This window comes from Phlebotomus argentipes, unplaced genomic scaffold, assembly GCF_947086385.1.
Source record: "Phlebotomus argentipes unplaced genomic scaffold, Phlebotomus argentipes genome assembly contig_15, whole genome shotgun sequence".
NCBI lineage: Eukaryota > Metazoa > Arthropoda > Insecta > Diptera > Psychodidae > Phlebotomus > Phlebotomus argentipes.
Window position 1 is genome coordinate 5,432,373 of NW_026776181.1, and position 24,499 is coordinate 5,456,871.

The 24,499-nt window shown below is 44.5% G+C and overlaps 7 protein-coding genes across 7 annotated transcripts; 2 read left to right on the forward strand and 5 right to left on the reverse strand.

The window, feature by feature from the left end:
* Positions 1-7,140: 7,140 nt before the first annotated feature.
* LOC132261692 (DNA topoisomerase 3-alpha) lies at positions 7,141-10,248 on the reverse strand. Its single transcript, XM_059760612.1, has 3 exons — positions 10,054-10,248; positions 7,705-9,980; positions 7,141-7,643 (listed from the first exon to the last, which is right to left on the reverse strand). Exons 1-3 carry the CDS (start codon positions 10,195-10,197, stop codon positions 7,379-7,381), a joined length of 2,685 nt encoding a protein of 894 aa, XP_059616595.1. The 5' UTR covers positions 10,198-10,248; the 3' UTR covers positions 7,141-7,378.
* Positions 10,249-10,447: 199 nt separating this feature from the next.
* LOC132261689 (short stature homeobox protein 2-like) lies at positions 10,448-17,425 on the reverse strand. Its single transcript, XM_059760609.1, has 6 exons — positions 16,879-17,425; positions 16,651-16,818; positions 14,775-15,028; positions 13,614-13,671; positions 10,712-10,905; positions 10,448-10,648 (listed from the first exon to the last, which is right to left on the reverse strand). The coding sequence occupies exons 1-6, from the start codon at positions 17,282-17,284 to the stop codon at positions 10,448-10,450; spliced, it is 1,281 nt and encodes a 426-aa protein (XP_059616592.1). The 5' UTR covers positions 17,285-17,425.
* A 1,610-nt stretch (positions 17,426-19,035) lies between these two features.
* On the reverse strand, positions 19,036-19,519 carry LOC132262110 (histone H3). The gene has a single exon (XM_059761247.1). The coding sequence runs from the start codon at positions 19,468-19,470 to the stop codon at positions 19,060-19,062; it is 411 nt and encodes a 136-aa protein (XP_059617230.1). The 5' UTR covers positions 19,471-19,519; the 3' UTR covers positions 19,036-19,059.
* Positions 19,520-19,798: 279 nt separating this feature from the next.
* Positions 19,799-20,273, forward strand: LOC132261927 (histone H4). Its single transcript, XM_059760979.1, has one exon. The coding sequence runs from the start codon at positions 19,842-19,844 to the stop codon at positions 20,151-20,153; it is 312 nt and encodes a 103-aa protein (XP_059616962.1). The 5' UTR covers positions 19,799-19,841; the 3' UTR covers positions 20,154-20,273.
* A 413-nt stretch (positions 20,274-20,686) lies between these two features.
* On the reverse strand, positions 20,687-21,439 carry LOC132261960 (histone H2B-like). Its single transcript, XM_059761036.1, has one exon. It carries the CDS (start codon positions 21,437-21,439, stop codon positions 21,068-21,070), a length of 372 nt encoding a protein of 123 aa, XP_059617019.1. The 3' UTR covers positions 20,687-21,067.
* An 850-nt stretch (positions 21,440-22,289) lies between these two features.
* LOC132262962 (histone H2A) lies at positions 22,290-22,856 on the forward strand. Its single transcript, XM_059762480.1, has one exon. It carries the CDS (start codon positions 22,359-22,361, stop codon positions 22,731-22,733), a length of 375 nt encoding a protein of 124 aa, XP_059618463.1. The 5' UTR covers positions 22,290-22,358; the 3' UTR covers positions 22,734-22,856.
* A 371-nt stretch (positions 22,857-23,227) lies between these two features.
* Positions 23,228-24,308, reverse strand: LOC132262960 (histone H1-like). Its single transcript, XM_059762478.1, has one exon. The coding sequence runs from the start codon at positions 24,131-24,133 to the stop codon at positions 23,447-23,449; it is 687 nt and encodes a 228-aa protein (XP_059618461.1). The 5' UTR covers positions 24,134-24,308; the 3' UTR covers positions 23,228-23,446.
* Between the last annotated feature and the right edge of the window lie 191 nt (positions 24,309-24,499).

Genomic DNA, 24,499 nt, shown 5'->3' on the forward strand with positions numbered 1-24,499 from the left:
GAGGAGAAAATCATCTGTCAAATCGACGAGGATTCGATGTAAAGCGCCCCCAATGTAGAGATAGGAAAAGCTTTTTTAAATTCCGGCCGTGTGAAAAACATAGCATTCTCTATTTAAAATGGTTTTCATAACGACAGTCATCACTAATTTTCATCTAATTGATTTATTACAAGCATCAAGAGACTTCATAATGAGTTTCCTGGCATCTTATTTATCCTTGCGATGTATTTATATCAGAAAAATTTCATTTATTTCGCTTCAATTATTTTTCAAATTTAATCAAACCAATAAAGTCCCGACGTGTACATCGCGAAAATGATGAAAATTATATTAAAGGGCAGGACAAAGCAATTTTTCCGCGCGAAACTCCTCCGCAAATGTCCCTCTGTGAAAAATGTTCGATTCTCCTTTTGTGCTCCTTTTCAAGAGCACTAAAGAGCCGCATAATAGAACGTCGGCCTCGAAGATAATTCAATAATTCGGTGAATATGTGGAGTTATTATTTCGTTACCTATTTCACGCGGGCACGTTCGGCAAACGTTCAACAGCGAGGGCGTGAATGAAAAGAGTCCCAGAGAGTTCGAATTGATTTGGTTGTGATTTCAAAAGGATAAAAATTGCTACACAAACGACGTCAATTTTGTGTTCAATTACCGTCTATTACCAACATAAATACAATTTTGCATGCACTTACATTGTGCCGGAGGCACAGATCAAATCTCCCCCTTTCAAAACTCCGACGTCCTCCCATTCCATCGCGAGACGCACGCACTGCAGAGGCCGAAAATCACATCAATTTCGAGCGAACCGCCACTTGATTTTGCCATCTGTAATCCTCCCTCTTCAGAAGAGGTGGCGAGGCAATAAGGAGACATTTACGGAACGTATTGTGCCTCTGATTATTAGATTTAATACACTTTTGATGACATCTTCCCCCACAATACACCAGAGACTCACACTAAGCGCAGCACAGATGATAATCCTTTTAGAACAGGTGTGCGAAGTGAACACTAATTAAGGCGCCACGGTGAGAGCCGCGAATGCTGGCGTTCATGTGGAGTCAAACAAGAATTTGATGCATATTTTCACCAGACAAGAGAGACGTTTAATTAAAATTACGCCAAGCTGCGATGAGAATTCCCTTGCAAAAATTACAAATATTTTGTCGTGAAATCACCAAAGAAAAATTCACTTTACCTTATTTTATTACTTTAATTTGTGCCATTGTAAAAACCTATTTGTGCTGTTGAATATGTTTCTGAACCAAAGGATTTCTACAAGGAAAATACGATTTTTCCCTGCGATTTCGGTTGGGGATTCAGTTGTCTCCAAAATCCTGCAAATCGCTCGTCTGGCTGAAGAACTTTTCTCTATAAATCCATGGAAGTGGTGGCAATTTTTCTTCAGTTGGCTTCACTTCAAATACATTGGCCAAAAACTCGTTGCCTGGGATCTTCTGGAGATAAATCTTAAGGACTTTCATATAGTCCAGCGCGAGTTTCAGATCTCTTTGCCTCCGTGCGGTTCTGCATAGCTTCCGGATCCACAGCGCAAAGTGGATTTTTTCAGAAAACTCCAAATTTTCAGTCATACCAAGGATTTCTTCACCAGTATTCCGAAACTCCTGACGACGCCTTTCTCTTTCCACATCCATTGAATGCTTGTTCTTTTCTGCTTGTGCGATTTTTTCACTTCTGAGTCAGTATGAATCCTTTATTTAGCTGAGCTCTGAGATTTAGGCACAAATATCGAGATAAATGTGATTAAAAAATCATTTGATTTTCCAGGCGATCAATGTTAATACGGAGAGTTTATGTACGGAAATCCTTATCAATTTGCAATGTAATTATAAAGTAATTAAGATTGAGATGTAATGGAATTACCCACATTTTAAACAACAATGCAGAAAACCTTCAGAGCCCTTTTGCATGATACATGAAACAATTTCCTGTTTCGATTAATTGAATTCTTTCAGCACGGAAGGGACTCAAGATGGCATCTCTGTCTGGGTAATTTCCCATCGAAGGCAATTTACTGTTTGCCAACACTAATTGAGTCCACGTGCTCTATCTCCGTGAATCTGGCGAGCAAGCCAGCGAGATTGCATGGGTTGGGAATGCCGGCGGATTGAGGGAGATTCTCGTCAATTTGGCTGCGGAATCTGCATCTCACGACTTGGCGCACTAATTGGGAAGTCTGTCCTCTTAGCGTCCTCACACAAGATGACATCCTCTGCGTGACCCAGATCCTCTCGCTGTCGTCAGTTGTGATGAAGAGCCTGTGACGCTCATCCGACAGCTCTTCACAATTAGCGGCCTCGTGATGCCGTGCAATCCGAGCCCGAGGGAAGACAAAGGCCACCGCGCAAAAAGCACCGCCGCCGCTCTCGCCCACATGAACCCGGGAGGAAATCCGAGGAGGACGTCGCACCGATTTGCGGCAATGTTATCCGGAAAGCGTGCCCTTTTGCTTTTTTAAGTCACGATGTTGAAAAAGGAGAAAAAAAACGGATCCACTATCAAATTGCCCGCCTAATGACGATAATCTCTCTCTCTCTCTTTGGGGTGTGTTTAGTGTCAATTAAGGGTCGGCGATTTGGGATTATCGACCAAAATCGCGGGAATGAGAAGAAATTTCCATGTCTCACTTCAATGTCCGAGTGAAAGTCACTCTGAAATTGTGATAATTGAGGGTAGTGCAACCCTTTCTCGAGGGAAATTACCTTTGTGCTCGCTCTGATTGTTCTCAATCATCACAAGAAGACTCAATCAAGCGTCCCTTGTGCTGATCCAGCGACATATTAAGCATCTAAATTAAATGGTAGATGATTTGATTTACTGCCACGGCCTGTAACACAGCACTTTCCTCTCATTTAGCAGGGGCGCGCTCCAGTACGGGGGAAGTTTACAATTCACTTAAATGCTAAATGTCAGTGATTACATGGTACAAGTCCAGAGAGAGAACTATTTAATTGACTGAGAAGATTCTTATCGGCAATATTGGCATTCTTCACTGCAGTCAGGATGCAAGAGAAGGGGATGATTTTATGATAAATGTCAACACAAAGGGACGCAATTTTATCTAATGTAGCTAAAGAAGAGGGATGAAATATTACCGTTCACTTTAAACTGTGTCCTCCCTTATCGAATTATCTGGTTATAAATTTCCGTACGTGAACATAGAAATAAACAAAGTACAATTCCAGTTTGATGAAAAAATCCTCAATCTGCACAACCAGCGATAATTCCCAGTTAAACTTTCCAGCTCGAGGCAATTTGAAAATGTTATAATTTTGCCACAAACTCCCATCATTTGAGTCTCCCCACAGAATTTCTCTCATCTTTCAGCGTCTCAATTGGCTTCATTTGCTGGGTAGGAAATTGCCCAAGGATGCGAGGAGGTGAGTTTGGGGTGGAAAATCAATGGCAATATGCTCACCTCATTGTAATTCCGTCCCACCCTCGCGACGCCACACAGCTCAGGAAAAACGACCATGATGAAAAGGGGGATTTAGTCTCTCTGGCAGTCAGAGAAAGATGGGAAAAGCGCAAGACTCCGCCCTCTTTTGCTCCAAAAAGCGCACATCAGCAGCCTGATCCCGACGTGGAAATTCTTCTCCACTGTTGCTCTCGGATATTTGGATTGGAGTCACTATGGAAACGCACTCTGGCACTGTGTGTGGATGCGATAATGGCAGAGGATTTCCTCTCCCACCCCCACACCCCACCGCATCCTTCGCCGATGATCCGCGCGTTGCGGCAAAAAAAGGCAATTTGATGAATTTCGTTGGATATCATTCATCTATTAGTATAATATTTTTTTGAAAATTGGCTCACCTTTTTACATCATTACACACTACTTATCTCAACTATTATCATGTACACATTATTGTATTTTATGCAGCTTACAGAATATACTTTAAGTTTTTCTTATACTCACATCAAGGGGAAGATAATATGCATTAAATCTGTACACCACTTCCGAAGATTTCCAGCACTCAAGAAAATTTGCAGTGTTTCTTGGGATTCGAGGTTCAGAATAGCAATTTTATCGCATGCAAATGCTTAATTCTACCAATGACTAGCAATCTTTCGAACTTCAGCATTAGAATTGATGTGCTAGAATGCGAATTATTCAATAAATCTGTCCTTGATTCGTCAAGAAGAAAATCAAAGGAAATTCCTTTGAATCGGAATCATTTTCCAGGAAAAGAAGCTACGATGAGCTGTACATCACTTCTGACTATATATTATCTCCCCCTTGACTCATATAGAACTTCTGAAAGAGTGAGATTGCATCTAATGTTACTATATTTTTGTGAAGTGTTGCACTTCATCTCTTGGACACGCGTAGAATGTGCTGTGTTTGCCAAGAGAAGAAGTATCTTTGGGGCTCTGGTTGAGCAGTTTAGAAATGATCGATTGGGAAATTCCTAGATTTGAGCATTTCTCCGTGAGAAAGGACGTCTAAGTGATCACACACCTACCCGATATTCTGACTCTTGATGTCACCCACAATGTCCACATCGCTGCCATCATCGTCTGAATCATCATCGCTGAGATTCTCAGTCGGATTGCCTTTTCCCGCCCGGAAATCACACAGCTTCTCAAACATATTGTTGTTGTTCTGGCTGCCCTGGTAAATGTCCTTTGACGGTGGATACATCATGAATCCACCCTTTTCGCCCGCTTTCTTCGCCTCTGCGCTCCCTTCGCTGCCCTGCTGATGGTGGAATTGATTCGGAGCACTGTTGCCGCTCTGCTGGTTCTCACTTCGCGAGAAATCCATGGGCTCTGCGGAGGAGGAAACAAAAAGCGAGAATGTCACAAAATCCACCCCAGAGAAAAAGTCATAACGAGACGCCGAGTGGAAGGGTATTCCTCAGCACAAGATAATTCAATTGAAAGTTTGTCCTCAAGAAAATTTCTCGCTGTTGCCAATTTGAGTATCTCAGTGAAGGGGGTTGGAAAACTTTCATCTCACCGGGAGACGCATCTTCGAGGCTAAATTGCTGAAATTTAATTTGGTGTGGCAACTTTTCAAGACGATGGCCAAGGAAAATTGGACAAGATTGCGGAGGAGGAGAGTTCAATGGCATGAAAGATGAAAGTCAATTGCATGGCCACAGAGAAGGAGCACTCACACTTACCAGACGATGAAGATGAGTTGAGTTCTCGTCGTCTCAGCTGCTTTTTGTGCTTCATGCGTCGATTTTGGAACCACGTCTTCACTTGTGTCTCACTCAAGCCCAGCGCCGAGGCCAGTTCCACGCGTTCAGGCGTCGAGAGGTATCGCTGAGCCTCGAATCTCTTCTCAAGCCCTGTCAATTGAGGGTCACTGAACACCGTCCGCGCCTTCCGTCGGCGACAGTGCCTCAGAGCGCCCATTCCCAGGCCCAGCGCCAAATCGGAACAGCCGTTGCCTGGGAAGAGTGGTGATCCGGCAAAGATTCCTGAATGATTCCCCACGCAGGAGAGGAAAATTACATTTTTAGTGGTTTACACCAATTTCTGCACAACACAGAGAGAAAGTTTGGTAATTCAATCAAGCTCTCTGGTCACTTGCAAGCGATAATTGAATTTTACACGTACGTTGGAAAAATTGTAATTAACTTGTATTCCAATGATCACAAGTTTTGGGAAAGGTAAGTTAAATGCAAAAAGAAACAGCAAGACTGACAGCAGAGTTAATCTTAATCTTAAGTGAAGTACAGAAAAATGATTATTCCTATAGACGGCATCGTAGAACGAATGAAAGAACCACTCAAGATTTTCTTTGAGTACTAAAAATCATTGAATTTCGTATGTGAATAAAGTGAAACATATCCAGAACAGTGAGAATTCATAAGCTGACCTTAAGGAGTATTTCCACCATACGTTGAAATGTCGGTAAGTTCTTCCCAATGTAGTGGGATGAACGTTTTAAATAAAATCGAATCAGATTCATGTTAGTGAAAAATTCTATTAATAACTTCTCTAGCAGGATTTGCTGAGAGATTTCTATCACTACAAATTCTACCGTAATGAAGTAACAATCACTAAAAAAACACTTTTCACAGGCATGTTTTTCTTTCGACTTAGTTCTTAAATTCAGTCCAATTTTATGGAAAAACATCCCAGTTTGCTAATGCTGTAACACTGAGATTAAATGAATACTAAACTTAAATCTTGGAACCTTCTGAATAAAACGAAATAGACGTGAGAATATCAGTCCTTGTCAGATCGAAAGATAGACTTAAATTCCCATATTAAACGTGATTCGATCACGAGAAAGCTTTTCGTTTAGAAACACCCACCTTGTGAGAGGAAGTAGGGATCCACGCTCTTGTAGCCGCTCGCCGACGGCGTGAGATAGGCTCCCAGAGCCATTTGCAGGTAGCCCTCGCCGTAGGGAGCCGTCGTGGGTGGGTAGATGGACGCGTACGCGGGCGGCGGTGGCGGCTGGTGACTGATGCTGGCGTATCTGCAAGTATCCACAGGGCCGGATTACTGGCCAGCGACATCACGCACAGGCCCAAGAACTCACTCACCTATCACTTTGCGCCACTTTATGGTAATCCTCGTCGCGTCCGTTCAACAAATGCACCTGAGTCACTGCTTCACTGTCACAGTTCACTTGCTTCTGATGGCCACTCTTCGCGGCGCCCTTCGTTGTGCCATTGCTGCTCTGGTAGAGAATGTCCTCAATGAGAAAGGGCGTCTTGGCCAATCCAGAATTTCCAGGTAATTTCTCCGTCAGGTGCAGAGCCATCTTATCCGCCACTCTCAAAATCTATCGGCACATCTTGTCACACACCATTTGGCCAATTGTGCAATTATACTTGGGAATTGTGCGCTGTTCACACATTAAACGAGCGTCACCGTCAACGATCAAATCGCGTTTGACCAGGAAAAATGATGGATGTAAATTGCAGAAATAAGTGGTTTCCGCAGTGGGAAGTGGCACGAGTCTTACCCCTGAAATCCTCCATGAGATTCCACCCCGCTTAGTAAAACGGATGCGATGCGCAATGATGTCCACAAAATCATACCACTGAGAAATTACGCAGATAATCTCCGGCAATTTCCCCGTGATTATTGAAGAGAACATTTGGCAAAATATAATCTTTATTGTAAAACAATTAAAAACAAATCTCTTATTGATACTGGTAAAAAATTATTCCCAATTCACAATCAGACACTCAATAGAGGGGAAGTTACTCGTGTCTGTGGAACGGACCCGCCCATTCTCACCCTTCTTCGCACCGGCCAATGGGAAAAAGTGGTGAAATTGCGAAAGACCCCTCGAAGGGTGAATGATTATTCAGTGAGTTTCTCCCCGGAAATCGTTTAACGAGTTTAATTCATAGCAATTACTCAACATACCCGTAAACTTCTCTCTAGTTTGGCTGATGATCCGGGCAGTTGTTTCTCGTGTGTCCTTCTTGACGACAAAGAGCACATTTTCTCTTGGCTCTGGGACGTCCGGGTGCATTGCTTCCTCCAGTTCGACCGTTCGTGGCTCTCTGGCGCGGAGGTGAATCCCTCACAAAGTCCGCTTCTGGCATTTCATCAGCCCAGATGAACGTCTTGCATGGATTATTTGGCGTTGGACAGACGTAAAACTCCCTCCCCTGATTTGGACCGTCCTTTCGCACAGTGAGCCTGCAAAATAGTCAAAATATTAGTCAAATTAATAAAATTTCCCACTCAAAAGTTCTCTCACTTTTTCAGTTGCTGGGAACATTTTGGACAAGTTGTGGATCTCGTCGTTCCCTGACTGCCACGACTCCTAGACGGTGCAGGAATATTTCTAGGCGCAACACTGCCGGCAGTGCTTCCAAAGCTTCTTCCTTGAGAGCTCCCAAAGCTTCTTCCTTGAGAGCTACTCCCAGCGCCGTCTCCTCTGCTCAGAGCTTCTATGTCAATGTTCAAGAAGTTCTTCAGATTGGTATCACAGAGGAGACAACTCGTGTACTCTGGCGAATCGATATCGAGAAATATCATGGCATTGGTGTGCTGCTTGAACTTCAAAGTGAGCTTTTTCACGTCCGGACCACAATGTCGGCAGCTCTCTGGCGACACTTTGGCCTCCTTCACGAAGTCCTCCAGCCAAATGTTAGTCCTGCACCGCGGATTGTCCGTGCAGGCAATGAAGGGAGTGTTATTGGTCTTTTTCTTCAGCACCATCTTATTTGATCGACAGCGAGGACAGCGAAAGACTTCCTCAATCACCAAAGGATCAGGCATTTCCGCGCTCTGCTGTGGTGTCGAGTTGAAGCGGAAGCCCACCTTTTCGTCCAGCATCTGTGCCCTCTCCGTGATTATCCGGAAGGCCTCGCGGTACTTGTCAATCTGCTCCTTGAGCACCACATTAGGCTGTCGTGCTCCATCGCAAATCGCCTTCAGGTCCGCCTCGAGACCCGCCCGAAGCTGCGGTTGAGCCAGACTGAGGCTCATGGCGTCATAGCCCTCCACGAGGCCCATGCCCAAGGTTCCTGGCACCAGAAACCCATTCTCCACTTCTCCAATGTATCCGCGCTCCTTGATGGTGTTGATGTGCTCAGCGTGAGTAGCATCGGTGCCAATGCAGTGCTTCTCCATCAGGGCAATCAGATCCGCCTCCGTCAGCATCTGCGGCGCTGTGGTTTTCCCCTCAGACATCTCAATGCTGCTGGGCTCGAAACTCGTGCCAGTCTCGTAGCGATGAATCTCACGATCACTCCAGTTCTCGTAGATGTACACATCCAAGTAGTTTCTCTCAAAGATGATCAGTCCATTAGCGTTGAACTCCTCCCCGCCAATCTCCACATTCACCAGTGTCTCCGATCCCGTCGCATTGCGACTCACACACGCCAAGAAGTGCCGGACAATCAGTTCATACACGCGCTGCTCATTCCCAGACAGTCCGGCTGTGAACTTTGTGGGATGAATGGGAGGATGCGCCTGATCGGACTTCTTCCCATTCCGTGGATTTGGTCCCCAATCCATCACACGCCTGGCAAACTCTCCCCACGCCGGATGAGCGGTCTGACACTCCACCAGAGGCCTCAGATTGATGTCCTTGGAGAATATGTTGGTCTCTGTGCGCGGATAGCTGATGTAACCCTGCTGGTACAGCTTCTCGGCGATCTGCATTGTTTGCTTCGCAGAAATCTTCAGCTTCCTGGAACCCAGCTTCTCCAGTTCAATTGTGTCCATGGGCTGTGGCCTCAGTTTGGTCTTCGGCTTCTGTGTCACAGACAGCACCGTGGCCAAGAGCGGCGGTTCGCGCTTTACCAGATTAAAGAGGGCTTCGCAGCACTTCTTGTCGAAGAGCCGATTTCGCGCCCAGTTGAAATGCACCGTCAGATCCTCGACAGTGTGTGTCAACTTCAATTTCCAGAAAGGTTCGGCTATAAAGTTCTCCGCCTCCTTGTAGCGCTGCACCACGAAGCCCAGAGTGGGGATCTGACAGCTTCCGTAGGACACCAGGCCGTCTATGATGCCATCGAAGACTCGCTGTAGTCTCATTGTCTGGAAGCGCGTGAAAGCCGCTCCTATCCTCAAATCCAACTCACTCCGCACATCCACAGCCTGACTCTGGAGCTCGTCCGGCTGCACTAGGTTGTTCAGAGCGCGCCTCACGGAGGCAGCTGTGATTTCGGAGAATTTCGCTCGATACACTGTGATGTTGCTCTTCACGTTCCGGCACACTTCTATAATCTCAAATCCAATGTTCTCCCCTTCTCTATCACAATCCGTCCAGATTATCAGTGCAGCGGCGCCTCTCACTTCCCGCTCCAGGGTCTGCCTGATCTTCATGCTGTCCTCAGGGCAGATCTTCGACACTGGAGCATCGAACAGCTGAGAAGGATTGCAATTTCGCCAGTTCCGATAAGCCGCAGAGAATTCATGCGTCATGAGATGACCAGACACTGAAGTCATCACCATCCGGACATTCGTCCCATTCACCATGGTGTCGAATTCATAAATTTTGTTGTACACGGACAGCCCATCACGCTGAAAATAAGGATAGCTCAGCAGGAATTCCAAGAATTCTACAAAACATAACCACACTTCTTAGGACACTCACTCTGCTTGATGAGCCCCGCGAAAGATGACTCGCAATCGTCTTCGCAGCATCATTTTTTTCCGCCACGTTGAGGTATTTCATTTTTGGTGCATTGTCTGCCAATACTTTACAGGATTTCCTTAGGAAATTGATCAATTTCACCATTTAATATCGAGAGGGAAAATTGTTTTGCTTTGCCTGTTTGTCACAACACCGACGGTTGCGTATATTCGCCTCGGGTCCCCTTTCTATGTTTTGGTTTGCGCGCTGGAAAACATCGCGCCGAGAGCGCGCGGACAGCTTTAGCAGAGACACACACACACCGAAGGCATCAGCCCGCCAAGAATAAAAACCCAGATTTGTTCAATTGAAAAATCACAGTTCTAATAGTATATTTTCACTCTCAAATATCTTCTTAAGCATTCTCGATGCCCAGCGCCTCGGCGTGCTTCTTGGCCTTCAGTCGCAGATCTGCTATGCTGGAGTTCTTGCTGTGCGCCGCCGCGATGGCCGCGATACTGAGCGGATAGGATGACGACAGCCTGAAGAGTTCCGTGCTGCTGGCCAGGCCCGAGCTGGAGCCTATCACCACGGCACCCGTCATTGCAGCCGCATACTGTGGAATAGAGATTGAAAATTATCAGATTCGAGCCAAAAAGAGTCTTTCTGTGACGCTGACTTGGTGAGCGGCCGTCATGAGGGCCGGATCGAAGGCGGAAAAGGCGGCGGAAGTCGTGAAGTGGACCGTGTTGGAGGCCTGCGAGGCGGCTGCGCCAGAGGAGCAGCGAAGAGCAGGAAGATTCACGTAAGGAGCCACTCGACAAGGCTCCAGAGGCGTCGAAACCGGCGGACTCTGGCTGGCCAACAGAATTCCTGTAACAGGAGAGAGTTTAGCTGATTAGATTCCTAAGAATGATTGTCGTACTATGATTGCTATATATAAAGGAAATTTAGCCTCTATAAATTGAAAATTTTTATGTTGTGTCCAGAATTTGCTTTTGCGAAAGGATTTTAAAAATATGTATTATTAATATAAAAGAAAATTTCAGTCTTCCAAAGTCTGTATTTAACTAAGTGTTAAAATTACTTCAAGACTACATATAATTGGTTATTATTTAACTCAATCCGACACTCTTGTAAAATTCCAACGCCGCGGCGATTAATTGACTTCAAACAGAAGCAACTTACTTAACATCCACCCTTAATTCTCAATTCACCCCGAAAATTAATAATCCTTTAATGGAAACCCAACGAGGGCGAAATCTCCACCTTGAACGAGACTCAAATGACTTCTCAGAAGGGCTTCGCGTCAGGTTCGTCGCTGTTGCTCAATAAAATCGGAGAATGTTAGTGGCGGAGAATTTATGCTGCCATTACCACCCACTTCCTAGGCCGCCCAGCCCCGCACTCGGAAGGTGATGGAATAATCTACATTGGAGGATTTTTATGGACGTGCAAAAAGCTCAATATTCATTTATCACGTCCACCCTCGGCGTCGTCTCCGGGACGCACATTCAACTTATCCCGGGATTAAAAACATCTTCACTTAATTAATTACACACCCTGAGATTGTCGGGCTGTCGAGAGGGGGTGGGAGTGGGTTGAGGCCCCAGCCCAGAGGCAACTCAGTGCCGAGACAAGTGCTCTCAGCCTCTATTTGCAATTATCGCACCGGTGCGGAAGGTGTTGCTCGAGATTTCCACGCATTAATTCAATTAGAGGCGAAAACAAATTTGCAATTTTTACCACTCTTTCCCGTGGCGCCCGGCGCTGCGCTAGGCGGAAGAGGAAAACTCTGGGCATTAAATATTCAGGGGAATCTCAAAAGTGGAAGAGAAAATTGCCCTAATTCCCCTTGGGTGCTATTTTCCATTAGAATTTAGACTCTTTTCGGCCCTCACTTTTCCCACCTTTGCCGCCGAATTGCGAACTTTGAGCAAATTTTTACTCATCTCTCTGTCATGAATCCAAATCCACTCCCGACGGCGTCGCAACTTCGCGGAGCTTCGAGGCGCCTTTGCCAAGTTCTGCTGAAGTTGATAAAGCTGAACAACTTCGCCGAATAATTAATTTAATATCGCGGTAATGTTCAATTAAACATCACGATAAATTTCTAGGGAAGAGTGAAGTTGTTTTGGGCTCAAATTTCAACTTCACATAAAGTGCGATTTGCAAAAAAATACTGTTATGTCTGTTTCAAAAGGAATTGTTCAATTGGATAAAGCCCATAAATTCTGTGTGCCTGAGCAATTTGATAAATTTAGCGGAAAATTCATTGAACGGCTGAAGCTTTGCCTTCCATTCATTGAATCTCTGGCAATATTGTAGAGAAAATTGAAATTCAATTTTAAAATATTCCACACACCCTCCCAATTCATGACAGCACCAGGAAAAACCCCAACATTTAAATTGCCTTTTATTAAATTGTGTTTATTTTTCGTTCAAACACAATTTCCACTGTGTAATATTCACAATCAAATGGAATTATCAATTGGCTGGCGGATACAAATGGTGGACGATGTGTTTTTTTTTCTCCTTTCTCCACTCAGATCAGGGACGAAGAGGGCGCAGAGCAATCAAGTAGTAAATTTACATTAAGTACAATCTCTTCTTAATCTAATAACTCTCAGTGAGTCGCACCCGTTGAACAAATTTATCGCCCGATGCCTTTCTTACAGGCAACGGCAAAAGCGATTTTCCAGGGCCATTGAGACGCATTTTCATTTGCCTAACATTTATTTTTTATGACCAATAAATAAGAGTGAAACTCAAGGGTTTTCCCTGCTCGTCTGGGCAATTTTCCGGTACAAAATTGCACAATATTGGAAGGATAACGATGCGTTCCGCATTCGCCAGTGCTGGAAAATAATATTGGGAACTGAACGTCAAGAGATAAAATTGCAAAATTGAATTACAAAAGGAGAAAAACTGATGTCTGCAAGAAGAGCATTTCCCAATTTTTTCATCCATTCCCATCCCCCAAAAAAACACACCAGCGCAATACGCGCGTCGCTGGGCTTTTTCCATCCCTCTCTCTTTTGTCCTCCCATCGCACAAATCCACATACGCGGGTGAATTTAACAGATTACAAATGTAACGCAATCATGTAATTAAATTAGAGACTTTATGCTCTCTCTCTCTCTCGTCCTCCACCCTCGGGATTTCGCAGGCCAGGAGGGCTGAGGACTCGACTATTTACTCAACGAATTTATTCTAAACACACTAAACTGACTGCAAATCACGGAGAGTCGCATCGGGGCGAAAGAAGTGGGCGGAGGGGTGGAAGATGGGCAAATCGATTGATGGATTTTGTGCCAAACTCCACCGCAGAGGCCTTGTAATTAATTAATTTCCAAAAGAGCCAACACACATATCAATTACCGCTCAACTGCCGATGCTATTAATTGAGCAAATTTACTAAATTTTATTACTAGCCTCGTGTGAATTACAGCCATGTTCTTGGAATGGCTGCAAATGTGCCACAGATTTTGGGTGAGTGAATGATCACAGTATGCGAAAATGCAGAGAAACTACAATTTAATGTCAAAAATGTTGTTGAATATTTACCAGAATAATCTTACCTTTGTGCATTTGATTTTCGTGTTTGCGACATTTGGCTCGCCGATTCTGAAACCACACCTGAAATGAACAACACGAAATTATACTGTAAAGTAAGAAAAATCTTTACTGATCAGCTACAATGGGCGTGGCATTCAAGAGGGCGTGACAATTATTACTCCAACATGGTTTTAACACTTTGCTTTACCCGCAACAAGTCTCAAGTCTGCGAAAAGTGCTCAACATTGTGAAGATAATTTGACCAGAGAAGAGAAGAGCTTTCTGTTACAACATATTATCAATTTCCCGAATACAACATACATATCTAATTTGGTACATGAGAAAATGTCGAAATGGAAATTTATGATTGCCCGTTAATCGGCAGAATGAAGATTTGTTGGGAGTCTGTGTCCACCGAGAGTGGTCATAAGTGGCTGAATGTGAACATGCCTGGATTCGGCCAATTGTCAATTGCTGGGGTGAAGATCGTGGCGATAAATTCACTTTTGGGTGACACAGAGTGACGTGATTTATCGCCTTGGCGCCACTTTTGCCTCCAAACTGTCTCCTATTTGTCTTCCATTGTCTCGAGCAGGAGCTTCACCCTCTCTCACTCTCACCCAGCCTTGGGTTTAAAGTTCACCAGAAGATATTGTCACCTCCGGGGGAAGAAATGGAGAGACACATGGTGCTGTCAAGGCACCGGGAAAGTTTCCGATGTAATAAAAATTTAAAAGCCAACAAAACCCCCAAACAAGATTTCCACTTAACTAAATTAAGATTTGCGCTATCAATCACGACAAAAAGGGATAACACTGTGAGGATGGTGAGTGGCAAGGAGGCAGCCCAAACCCTTGCGCAACCCTCACGAAACACACCCTCGCCATGCTCACGGGCAACAAAGACAGAAGCCAGGGTGTTGTGGACCCCATCTCTCCCTCCCAACTTCCTCCTAAATGAGATTTAATCGCTTCGCCGATTGCTCTCAAATAGACATTTATTTCCACTAATTGATTGGATGAATGCTTCCTCCGGTAATAAATGGTGTTGTTCACTTCCTTGCCAACTCTGGGGCGCAGTTACATATCATGATTCAACATCTTAACTGAATTTGTGGCAAAAATCCACCGACTCTCATCATTAATCAACTGTGCTATAAGAAGTTATGATGTAAACTCAATTACCTGCACTCTGGCCTCGCTGAGTCCCAGACGCTGACTCAATTCCTCCCGCATGAAGGCGTCCGGATAGTGGGTCTCCTCGAACAGGCGCTCCAGCTCGTTGAGCTGCTCCAGCGTGAAATTCGTCCGCGAGCGACGCTGTTTGTTGCTGCCGGAGCCCGAAGCCACGCTCGACGAGCCTCCGTTCGCCTGCAGAGTGGGCGAGGAGCTCCCGTATCTGTTTGAGTCACGCTCCCCAGCCGGAGTCTCTTGTTTATCTACAATTGATTCCAGGATACACTCTTGAATTTGTGATTGCGTTGTAAAGATTGAGGCTGAATTTAACTTTGAGAGTAGAAAACTTGAAATTTTTTATCGGTTTGAGGTGTTTAGGACATATTTTAGTCAAGATTCTGATTTTAATTCTTTTTATTTGGATTATAATCAGGTCACGATGTGTGCAAAATAAAATTATACCAGCCAAATGGTTGTTTATCAATGTTAGAGAGTTATCTCACTATGTTTACCAGCGATTAACTGAGCACAAGACTCGAGCACAGATTTTCAACGACGTATTTTCACTTAATTCTGGGGTCAAAATGGTTCAAATCGAAAGGCCATGACTTAATTAGTGATAACGAACACGAATTGTCTCACTGGAATAAACTTTAGTGCTTTAAAAGAGCGCACAAGAAATTCCTTTAGCTTATCAAAAATTTGCAGTGTTTAGCTCACTTCTCACGCAACCTCATAATAGTTGATGAGATTAACACTTATTTTCTCAAGTATTTTCTCGTTCTAGTTTCAAAAGAGTCTGAATATGTTCTTCAATGTTTTGATGACAATTGATATTATCTCAATCTACCCCGTTCTATGTCTTTATTCAAATCAATTTAACCGTACCAGCAACAATAAACATCCCTTTCAATAATTGACTTATCAATTTCCCACTCATCAAAAACAACAACAGGCAAAAAATGTACATTTTTCCCCTCGGAAAAAGGCGAAGAATCAGCATCTTTCCAATTGACTTGTGTACGAATTTCCCAAAAGGTGTGAACCCTTCCGCTTGCCAGCGGCGAATTAGAGAGGGTGAGCCGCCCCGAGGGCGACCCTTGTTCATGCAAAAGCCACACGCTGACATTGTCTGTATGTTCCTCATGTTTGCGCGGTTGAAATTCTTCAAGAGGGGTGCCTCTCCACACTTTACCACTTGCATAGTTTAATAGTCGAGTGTGTAAAATATATTTTGATTTAGTCCCGAGTAATTGGATTAAGTTGAATCACATTCTGTGCGTCTCGGGAGCAAATTGTCACAGAGAGGAACTGGTGAGGAGGGAAATGAACGAGACTTTCCTGAGTTGTAAATTACGGAATTTTTTTCTGTGCATTCTCTTATGTGATAAATCGTATTTGAGAAGCTTGAAAATTCAATCTAAATCGCACACCACAATCACATAAACTTCCTGGTGGAACTCCCATGAGAACCACCCTCGAGGGTTGGTCCGACTACGGGAAATTGTTTGATGAAAAATATATCACATCATTATAATTTATGGGTCATGAAAGTTGGAGGCGAAAAAGCGAACACACGGGACGTATTTATGTCCTAAATTCCATTTCGGTGAATAATTCAAAAAAAATCAGACGCTTTTGGAAGTTGAAAATCAATAAAAATGCAACATTTTGTGTAGCATTTTATGCTGCATTTCCAATAGGCAATTTATTGAATGGACGCCAACCATGAAAACGGCATTTGAATTTCAATTTATATCAAATTTTGCGGATAACACACGAAAAGCACCAGAGTAAATAGCGGAAATTGATATTTATCACTCTCACTTCGTATGAGCAAAAAAAATGAATAAATTCATGGTCGAAAAAGCGACTGGAATTTTACCTGTTTTCAAATTGTGCAAGTTCTTAAGTTTCCCGGATTCCTTGACTGTTGCTTCCTCTGATGCCTTCGCACTTATCTCTGGAGTATTTGCCTGGCCATCGTCGAAAGAGCACTTAAGGTTAAGTACTCCATCGGTATCTGCATCCTTTGTCTCCTGATTCTTTGGCTCTGCAACCAGAGAGAACACGATTCCCAAAATCGAAGAACTTCGATCAAATCGCGTCTTACCTTGCAAAAGTGGGAGACTTTTGGAGTTCTCCGTGTCGGAGATGAGCCAATTCTTGGTGGTGAGGAAGCTGCTCATCTTGTTCTTCTTGATCAGCGACACGGGAATGTCCTTGTCGTCCACAATTGGACAGACACTATTGGAGATATCCATTATTGTTCTCTTCTGCAGCACTTTGGTTGGTGTTTGGCGGAGGAGTTTGCCATCCTCCGTGTCGGATTGCGAGTCAATCACGTCGATGTCCACCGTCTCCTCGTCAGTAGCACTCTCACCACTGTTGAAGCCATTCGTTGCGGCTTCACTGTCACACGCACGCGGCTCACTCACTTTCGTGCTGGTGTGAATGTCCAGAACACCATTATTGTTGTACTCGAAGGACTTTGTCACAAAATCCGCCAGTTGTTCCATCTTTCGGGCGTCCTTTCGGGAAGAGTCCTTTGCTGGCCGGGAGTAGAGTGTAAATTAATTGAGGGGATCACAATCACATTTCACATCCCGTCGGATCGTCACTCAAAGTGGCAATCACACCGTCATTATGGCCAAAGAGCAGCCCGGAGAGGTGAGAGAGCAAAGGACTTGTGATGATGAGAATGAACTTTATGGCACAGTCCAATCGCTGCAATCACACATAATCGCCGAAATTGAGCCTCTCGCCACAGGACCGCACTCTCTCCAGCGCACAACCCCCGCGAAGTCACCCTCGAGTCCCTAGTCAGTCCATCCCTGGCCCGGAAGCCGCGCATGCGAGCGCCCGAGAGGCCTTCCAGACGCCGTGCCATTGGCTCTGCGCCTCCATTCTGATGGGTGGAGCATTTCGCCTCTCCAGATGCGCCAGAGAGGGAAAACTGGCCGATTCTTGAGCTATTTTTAGTGCTCAAATAACACTTTGGGAGTCACTTTCGGGTATCATTTTCACTTAATACACACAGATGCACAAATATCGCCCACAATGTTGGACTTTTAAATGAATCATAATGATTATTGCTGGGGAATTTATCCGCTCGCACATGAGAAGATCAATAAGTTGGATGTTTCAACGTCGTCTCGGTGTCTGGAGGGTTGAAATGGGTGAAAAATTAATGTTCAGAGTGATATTTTGTATTCACTCTCATACAGACTTTCAGACACTTTACATTTCATCTACTTTTTCATTTATTTCGGGACAACTTTAGGATGAGTTTATCGGGAAACAAGAAACACAGAGGAAAAATAGAGTAAAATCGAAACATTATCAGAAAACCCAACCTTCGAAGTCGGTGGAACTTTGCAGATTTCGTATTTCAATTCGTAAAAGCTATGAATTTGGGTTGCAACTTTACAATTTTCATAGCTTGTTTTGGTGGCCGGATGGGGGCGCTAATGCGAAGTAGAAATGAGATACGAACGAGAAGTTTATGCAAAGCGAAGTTGGGAGTTTATTTAATACGGATTTCAGTTGTCACAAAGTCATTTCCTTTGCGTCTATTTCTGAGCTGCAATAAACTGCGAGATTTGCTGCTTGAGGGTGCTTTTGCTGCCCATTTTCCTCCACGTTTATGTAAGAAAATGTTCTTCGATGAGTTCCATGAGTTTTCGGCAATTACCGAAGGATGTTTTCAATGCAGAGTTGCAAATGCTTTGGGAAACCAATTAGATTCCTTTGAAAGTGCCGAAGAACGTCTGGAAATACATAACCAGAAACATCAAAATGTTTCAGATCTCGCAGAAAATAAATTTTTTACTTTCATAAATGTTATGAAAATGTTTAATGTTATGAAATGACAAAATAAGTAAAGCCACAAATTCGTTTTTGAGAATCAATTTTGCAAGCATCTCGACCAACCCATGTTAAAACTTTATCCAAATGCATATAAAATTGCCGAGATTCCGGCGCTTAAAGAGAAAATAATATGGTGGCAATTTGGTGACGTCAGACCACGAGTGACGCTTACGAAAGGGCGCCGAAAAACTCTCCCCATGGCAAAGAGAAACCCGGCAAACAGTTGACAGTTGTGTAATAAAAAAATATATTGAATTTTTGCTATTGAACACATCATAATTGTTACATTGAAGACAAGACAATGCTAAAAGATTATTTGACGACTTTCTGTGAAAGTTGTATAAAAAGGTTTCATATTGAATTCTTTATCGTGATGGAATTGTGGCCCTGAAAAGGGCCGTTTGTTGTATGAGAGAAATGCGATTTAAGCGCGCTCTCCGCGGATGCGGCGTGCCAGCTGGATGTCTTTGGGCATAATGGTGACGCGCTTGGCGTGGATGGCGCACAGATTGGTGTCCTCGAAGAGACCCACCAGATAAGCCTCGCTGGCCTCCTGGAGAGCCATCACGGCGGAGCTCTGGAAGCGCAGATCCGTCTTGAAGTCCTGGGCGATTTCACGCACCAGACGCTGGAAAGGCAGCTTGCGGATGAGCAGCTCAGTGCTCTTCTGGTAGCGACGGATCTCACGCAGAGCCACAGTTCCGGGACGGTAACGATGCGGCTTCTTCACTCCACCAGTGGCCGGGGCGCTCTTGCGAGCAGCCTTGGTGGCCAGTTGTTTGCGTGGCGCTTTGCCACCAGTCGACTTGCGGGCAGTCTGCTTCGTACGAGCCATTGCAGTTGTCTATCTTTCTCTCCTTCGCGATGTAAACAGTACAGAAACTAGGCACAGAATGTTAAAATCGCGACTTGTTGGCTGTATTTATATGTTTTCGCAGCGCACTGGAGGGGGAAACCACAAATAACTATCCATGTTAATTTAATCTAAATTCACGAAAGAATACCAAGAAAAATATTGTAAGCGAATAATTGAAGAAAAATAACCGCAGTTTGATGAAAATTCTGTGACTAATAGCTTGAAAATGGGAAAATTGCTGAAAGAGGGGCGTGGCTAAAGTGACAAAAAGGCGAGAGCGCGAGCAGAAGTCGTAGTTTGTGTGAAACCTTCGCTGAGTAAACTTCGACGAAACCAACACTAGGTGAAAAATGACTGGCCGTGGAAAAGGAGGCAAAGGCTTGGGCAAAGGAGGCGCCAAGAGACACCGAAAGGTGCTGCGTGACAACATCCAGGGCATCACGAAGCCCGCCATCCGTCGCTTGGCTCGCCGTGGCGGCGTGAAGCGCATCTCTGGTCTCATCTACGAAGAAACGCGCGGCGTCCTGAAAGTCTTCTTGGAGAATGTGATCCGTGACGCTGTCACGTACACCGAACACGCCAAGAGGAAGACCGTGACCGCCATGGACGTTGTCTACGCTCTCAAGCGCCAAGGTCGTACTCTGTACGGTTTCGGCGGTTAAATCGACAGATTAGCTTTTTGCAGCAGATAAAACAAACGGTCCTTTTCAGGACCACAATGGAATATTTAAAGAATTCAATATGAACCTTCAATTTTATGGACCTAAAATGAACAAATACAGTATTACAGATAATTTACGTCTTTTGAATTGCTCACTGAACAGTTGAGATAAAGAACCATGGAATTTTCCATTTGAAACCATGATTATAATTTCCTTTCAGGGTTATTCAGGCATATTTTGTGCTCTCCTGTGACTGCAAATTATGAGTTTCTCCATGAAGTTTCACTTAAAATTCTATCCTCAAATAAACGATAATTTGTGTGATTTCTTAGTAAGTTTCCAAAAATAAATTCAATTCCCTTTCCCACGATTTAGAACATTGGTTTCGGTAATTTCGTTGTGTTGGGTTTTGATAAATGAATTTAGTGTTTTCCAGCTTTGTCTTACAAATATTCCGAAATTCCTGCATTCTTTTTTTGTCTTAATTCTTTACGGCCACTGGCATTTTTGTCGATATGGCCTATTCCTGCATTTATTCCCCAGTGAAACGAGGAATGTTGCAGATGTTTTGCTGCGTCAGCAGTCGTGAATGGTTTTCTTTCCAACTTTCTGGGGAAACATTTTTAAACATCGTTCGAACTGGAAATAGCCTGAATCGAAAGACACAAAGTAAAGTGGTGCGATTTCGAGCAATTTTTCAGAGCGGAGCGAATAGATTTGGGATATTCGTGTCATATATTTATTGTATTTTAACGTGTTACGAGATATTTTCTACTTTAAGAAATCGATAAATTAGATTTACTATGTATGGAGCCTCCTAGGAATAAATGGTTTCATGTTCAATCTTTATGCAATGATTTTGTGGCCCTGAAAAGGGCCGTTTGTTGTCTTGCGTGTGTCGAAGAAGCGCTCGCTTATTTGGAGCTTGTGTACTTGGTCACGGCCTTCGTGCCTTCACTCACGGCGTGCTTGGCCAACTCTCCGGGCAGCAGCAGGCGCACGGCGGTCTGGATCTCGCGGCTCGTGATGGTCGAGCGCTTGTTGTAGTGAGCGAGACGAGAAGCCTCGGCGGCGATGCGCTCGAAGATGTCGTTCACGAAGCTGTTCATGATGCTCATGGCCTTGCTGCTGATACCAGTGTCCGGATGGACCTGCTTCAGCACCTTGTAGATGTAAATGGCGTAGCTCTCCTTGCGCTTGCGCTTCTTCTTCTTGTCGGACTTGGAGATATTCTTCTGGGCCTTCCCGGCCTTCTTCGCAGCCTTTCCGCTTGTCTTGGGGGCCATCCCGGTGGCGGGCGTCCGTCGTCAGTCGGCCCGATTGTCTGCCGACGGTCAGGGTGGTCAACCGACTGTATGTAAACAGTCGGCCCATTTGTCACCTGACCAAAACGGACATTTGCCACAGACATTTACATTGGAGTGTGACCGAAAGTCGGGAGACATTCGGGCATGTGTCGGATGTGTCAAAAATGGCGCCTTTGCGTATTTTTTTTTCATGGCGAATTAAATTAATTATTTTGAAGAAATTAATAAACTCCCAGTAATTATATTTATTACATGCGCGTTTTTTATGATCAAAAATATGCCGGCATGGGCGCACGATAAAGAATTTAATTACGTCTCGGAAAAGTATTGTCCCGACCCGAAAAGAGTTAAATTGAGCGATTTCCGCGATTTTCTTTGCATTTGGAAAAATTCTCATTTTGGTCGAAAATTCTGACGTCGCCATGTTGCCAACATCTGCTAACTTCAGACCAGTGCCACCCGACAAACAACCGACAGTCGCTTGTTTGTCTCAACGGACGACAGTCTCGTGACTGTAGAACGACGTTGTCTGTCATCAAGACGACCGCTCGCCACCGGGATTGTAGTCTCGTAGTGAAGTCAACGAAGTCACGTTCGATACTGTTTTCCGGAAATTTCGTTCGGCCGCTTTTATGGACTTCGTGTCCCCAGACGGACAGGGTTGCCTCGATTCTCTCTTCACACACTCTCGCATGCCGTCTCGCTCTCGCTTATGCAAGCCACATAGTGTCGCTTTGTTCGACGATGGGATTGGCTGATTCGGCAACCCGGCATTCTTGGGCAACTCGAGCTCATAAAAGAGGGAAAAAGCCAGAATTTTATTCACTTTGTTCCAAGCTCTCGTCGAGTGAACTTCTTGTGACTTCTGTTCGTCAACTTCGAAACCGATTTATCAAAGATGTCTGGACGCGGAAAGGGAGGAAAAGTTAAGGGAAAGGCGAAGACACGTTCCAACCGTGCTGGGCTTCAGTTCCCAGTGGGACGTATCCACCGTCTGCTGCGCAAAGGGAACTACGCCGAACGCGTTGGCGCTGGAGCTCCTGTCTATTTGGCCGCCGTGATGGAATATCTGGCCGCCGAAGTGCTCGAGTTGGCCGGCAATGCTGCCCGTGACAATAAGAAAACGAGGATCATTCCGCGTCATCTGCAGCTGGCCATCCGCAACGACGAGGAGCTGAACAAGCTTCTGTCTGGCGTCACCATTGCCCAAGGCGGCGTCCTGCCCAACATTCAGGCAGTGCTGCTGCCCAAGAAGACCGAGAAGAAGACATAAATCGCCAAATCAAATTGCAACCCGTTTTCACGATAAAAAAAACCGCCCTTTTCAGGGCGACAAACAAATTTCATAAAGAATTTGCAAATGAATCTTTCATAAAATCCCCAATCTTATCTCAAAATTAAAGTACATCAAGTTGGATTTATTTTATCTAGTCAGTTCCTTTGAGAACGAGACGAAAACACCAATTCTCACCGAATATTAAAATCGAATCTTAGTCATCTTTATTAAATTCTCGCATACAAAGTGTATTAAAAGTCCGTCTGTACAAAATCTGTTGGATTCTTATTATTCACAATTCGCTCATACAACTTATACAGATTGTGAATAAAATGCGAACACAAAAAAACGAAGTGTATTTAACTATAATTGAATACGGAGATATTAAGAAATCGCATGAGTTTTCTGTCTTCACTCCGATATCAAAAATTTCTCTTTGGACTCACTAAATATTTATTCCATAATTTCGAGCGTCTTTTTTCTACTTAAAGTCTGCTACGAAGCCATAAACAGTCAAATTTTTAGTGAACATTTATTTCCAGTAGAAAACGTAATTTTCACTTTGTTATCTTTATTTTCACTTGTCTAAATAGTATAAAAATGAGGTTTTCAGTGCTAAATTCTCTACGCATTGTCTTGTAGCCCTGATAAGGGCTGTTTTTTGTATAGATATCCCAATATGGGACGACGGCGGTGAATTTAGGAGAAGTTTACTTCTTCTTGGCTGCGGTCTTCTTCGGCGCTGCTGCCTTTTTCGGTGAGCCGGTCTTCTTGGGCTTGGGAACTTTCGGTTTGGTTCCCGCCGACTTTGCGGACGCCTTGGTGGGCTTTTGCTTGGGCGCAACCTTCTTCTTTGCCGGAGACGCTGCTGCTTTCTTCACGGTCTTCTTCTCGCCGCTTGGCTTCTTCGCCGCCACTGCTTTCTTGGCCGCGGCTGTGGGCTTCTTCTTGGGCGATGCTGGGCTCTTCTTCACCTTCTTCTCGCCAGCGGCTGTCTTCTTGGATGGGCTGCGAGGCTTCTTCGCCGCTGGCTTGTCGCTCTTACCAGCCGTGCCCGCCAATTTGAACGATCCAGACGCTCCTTTTCCCTTTGTCTGCACCAGAGCGCCGCTCGTCACGGCGGACTTGAGGTATCTGCGGATGAAGGGCGCCAGCTTCTCGGCGTCGACCTTGTAGTTGGCTGCCACGTACTTCTTGATGGCCTGCAGGGAAGAACCGCCGCGCTCCTTCAGATTCTTGATGGCGTTGTTCACCATCTCCGAGGTCTTCGGGTGCGTCGCCTGCACTCGTGGCTTCTTCGCGGCGCCACTCTTGGCGGCCTTGGCTTTCTTCGCTGATGGGGACGAGCTGGTGGGCGCGGACGCCGGAGCTGCTGCAACTGCTGTCTCTTCTGCCATTTCTGCTGATCCTGGGTAGAAATCTCGAGAATAATAGCCACAAAACACAACACTCTACCTCAGTTCAAAACATCACCCATTTAGTGAAACCATAATTTTGGTTGAATCTGCACACGATTTTCATGTCGACTTGAGAAATCACTAAAATTTCTTAAACATTTCAATTCGCCCAGTAATACAACTATGCACATTCGATAGAGTGATTATCGATAAGTGTAATTTCGGAAAATTGTGCTATTTCATTGAGTATTTCTGAAGAAATTGGCAAAATTGCAGATGGAAGATTCAACTGAAATTTTGACGATATGCAATCACTTGGACTTTAAGCAATCAATTTCGTGTTTTCCTTTACAAAATCCAAAAATT

Bases quoted from the DNA above. Each gene is read 5' to 3' on its own strand.
- LOC132261692 (XM_059760612.1), bottom strand. From the start codon at position 10,197: ATGGTGAAATTGATCAATTTCCTAAGGAAATCCTGTAAAGTATTGGCA. The intron at 9,981-10,053 runs GTGAGTGTCCTA...CCTTATTTTCAG, and splicing joins CGCGGGGCTCATCAAGCAGA to CGTGATGGGCTGTCCGTGTA. The intron at 7,644-7,704 runs GTGAGAGAACTT...ACTATTTTGCAG, and splicing joins TGTTCCCAGCAACTGAAAAA to GCTCACTGTGCGAAAGGACG.
- LOC132261689 (XM_059760609.1), bottom strand. From the start codon at position 17,284: ATGGAACAACTGGCGGATTTTGTGACAAAGTCCTTCGAGTACAACAAT. The intron at 16,819-16,878 runs GTAAGACGCGAT...CTCTGGTTGCAG, and splicing joins AAGTCTCCCACTTTTGCAAG to AGCCAAAGAATCAGGAGACA. The intron at 10,649-10,711 runs GTCAGCGTCACA...TCTATTCCACAG, and splicing joins TCATGACGGCCGCTCACCAA to TATGCGGCTGCAATGACGGG.
- LOC132262110 (XM_059761247.1), bottom strand. From the start codon at position 19,470: ATGGCTCGTACGAAGCAGACTGCCCGCAAGTCGACTGGTGGCAAAGCG.
- LOC132261927 (XM_059760979.1), top strand. From the start codon at position 19,842: ATGACTGGCCGTGGAAAAGGAGGCAAAGGCTTGGGCAAAGGAGGCGCC.
- LOC132261960 (XM_059761036.1), bottom strand. From the start codon at position 21,439: ATGGCCCCCAAGACAAGCGGAAAGGCTGCGAAGAAGGCCGGGAAGGCC.
- LOC132262962 (XM_059762480.1), top strand. From the start codon at position 22,359: ATGTCTGGACGCGGAAAGGGAGGAAAAGTTAAGGGAAAGGCGAAGACA.
- LOC132262960 (XM_059762478.1), bottom strand. From the start codon at position 24,133: ATGGCAGAAGAGACAGCAGTTGCAGCAGCTCCGGCGTCCGCGCCCACC.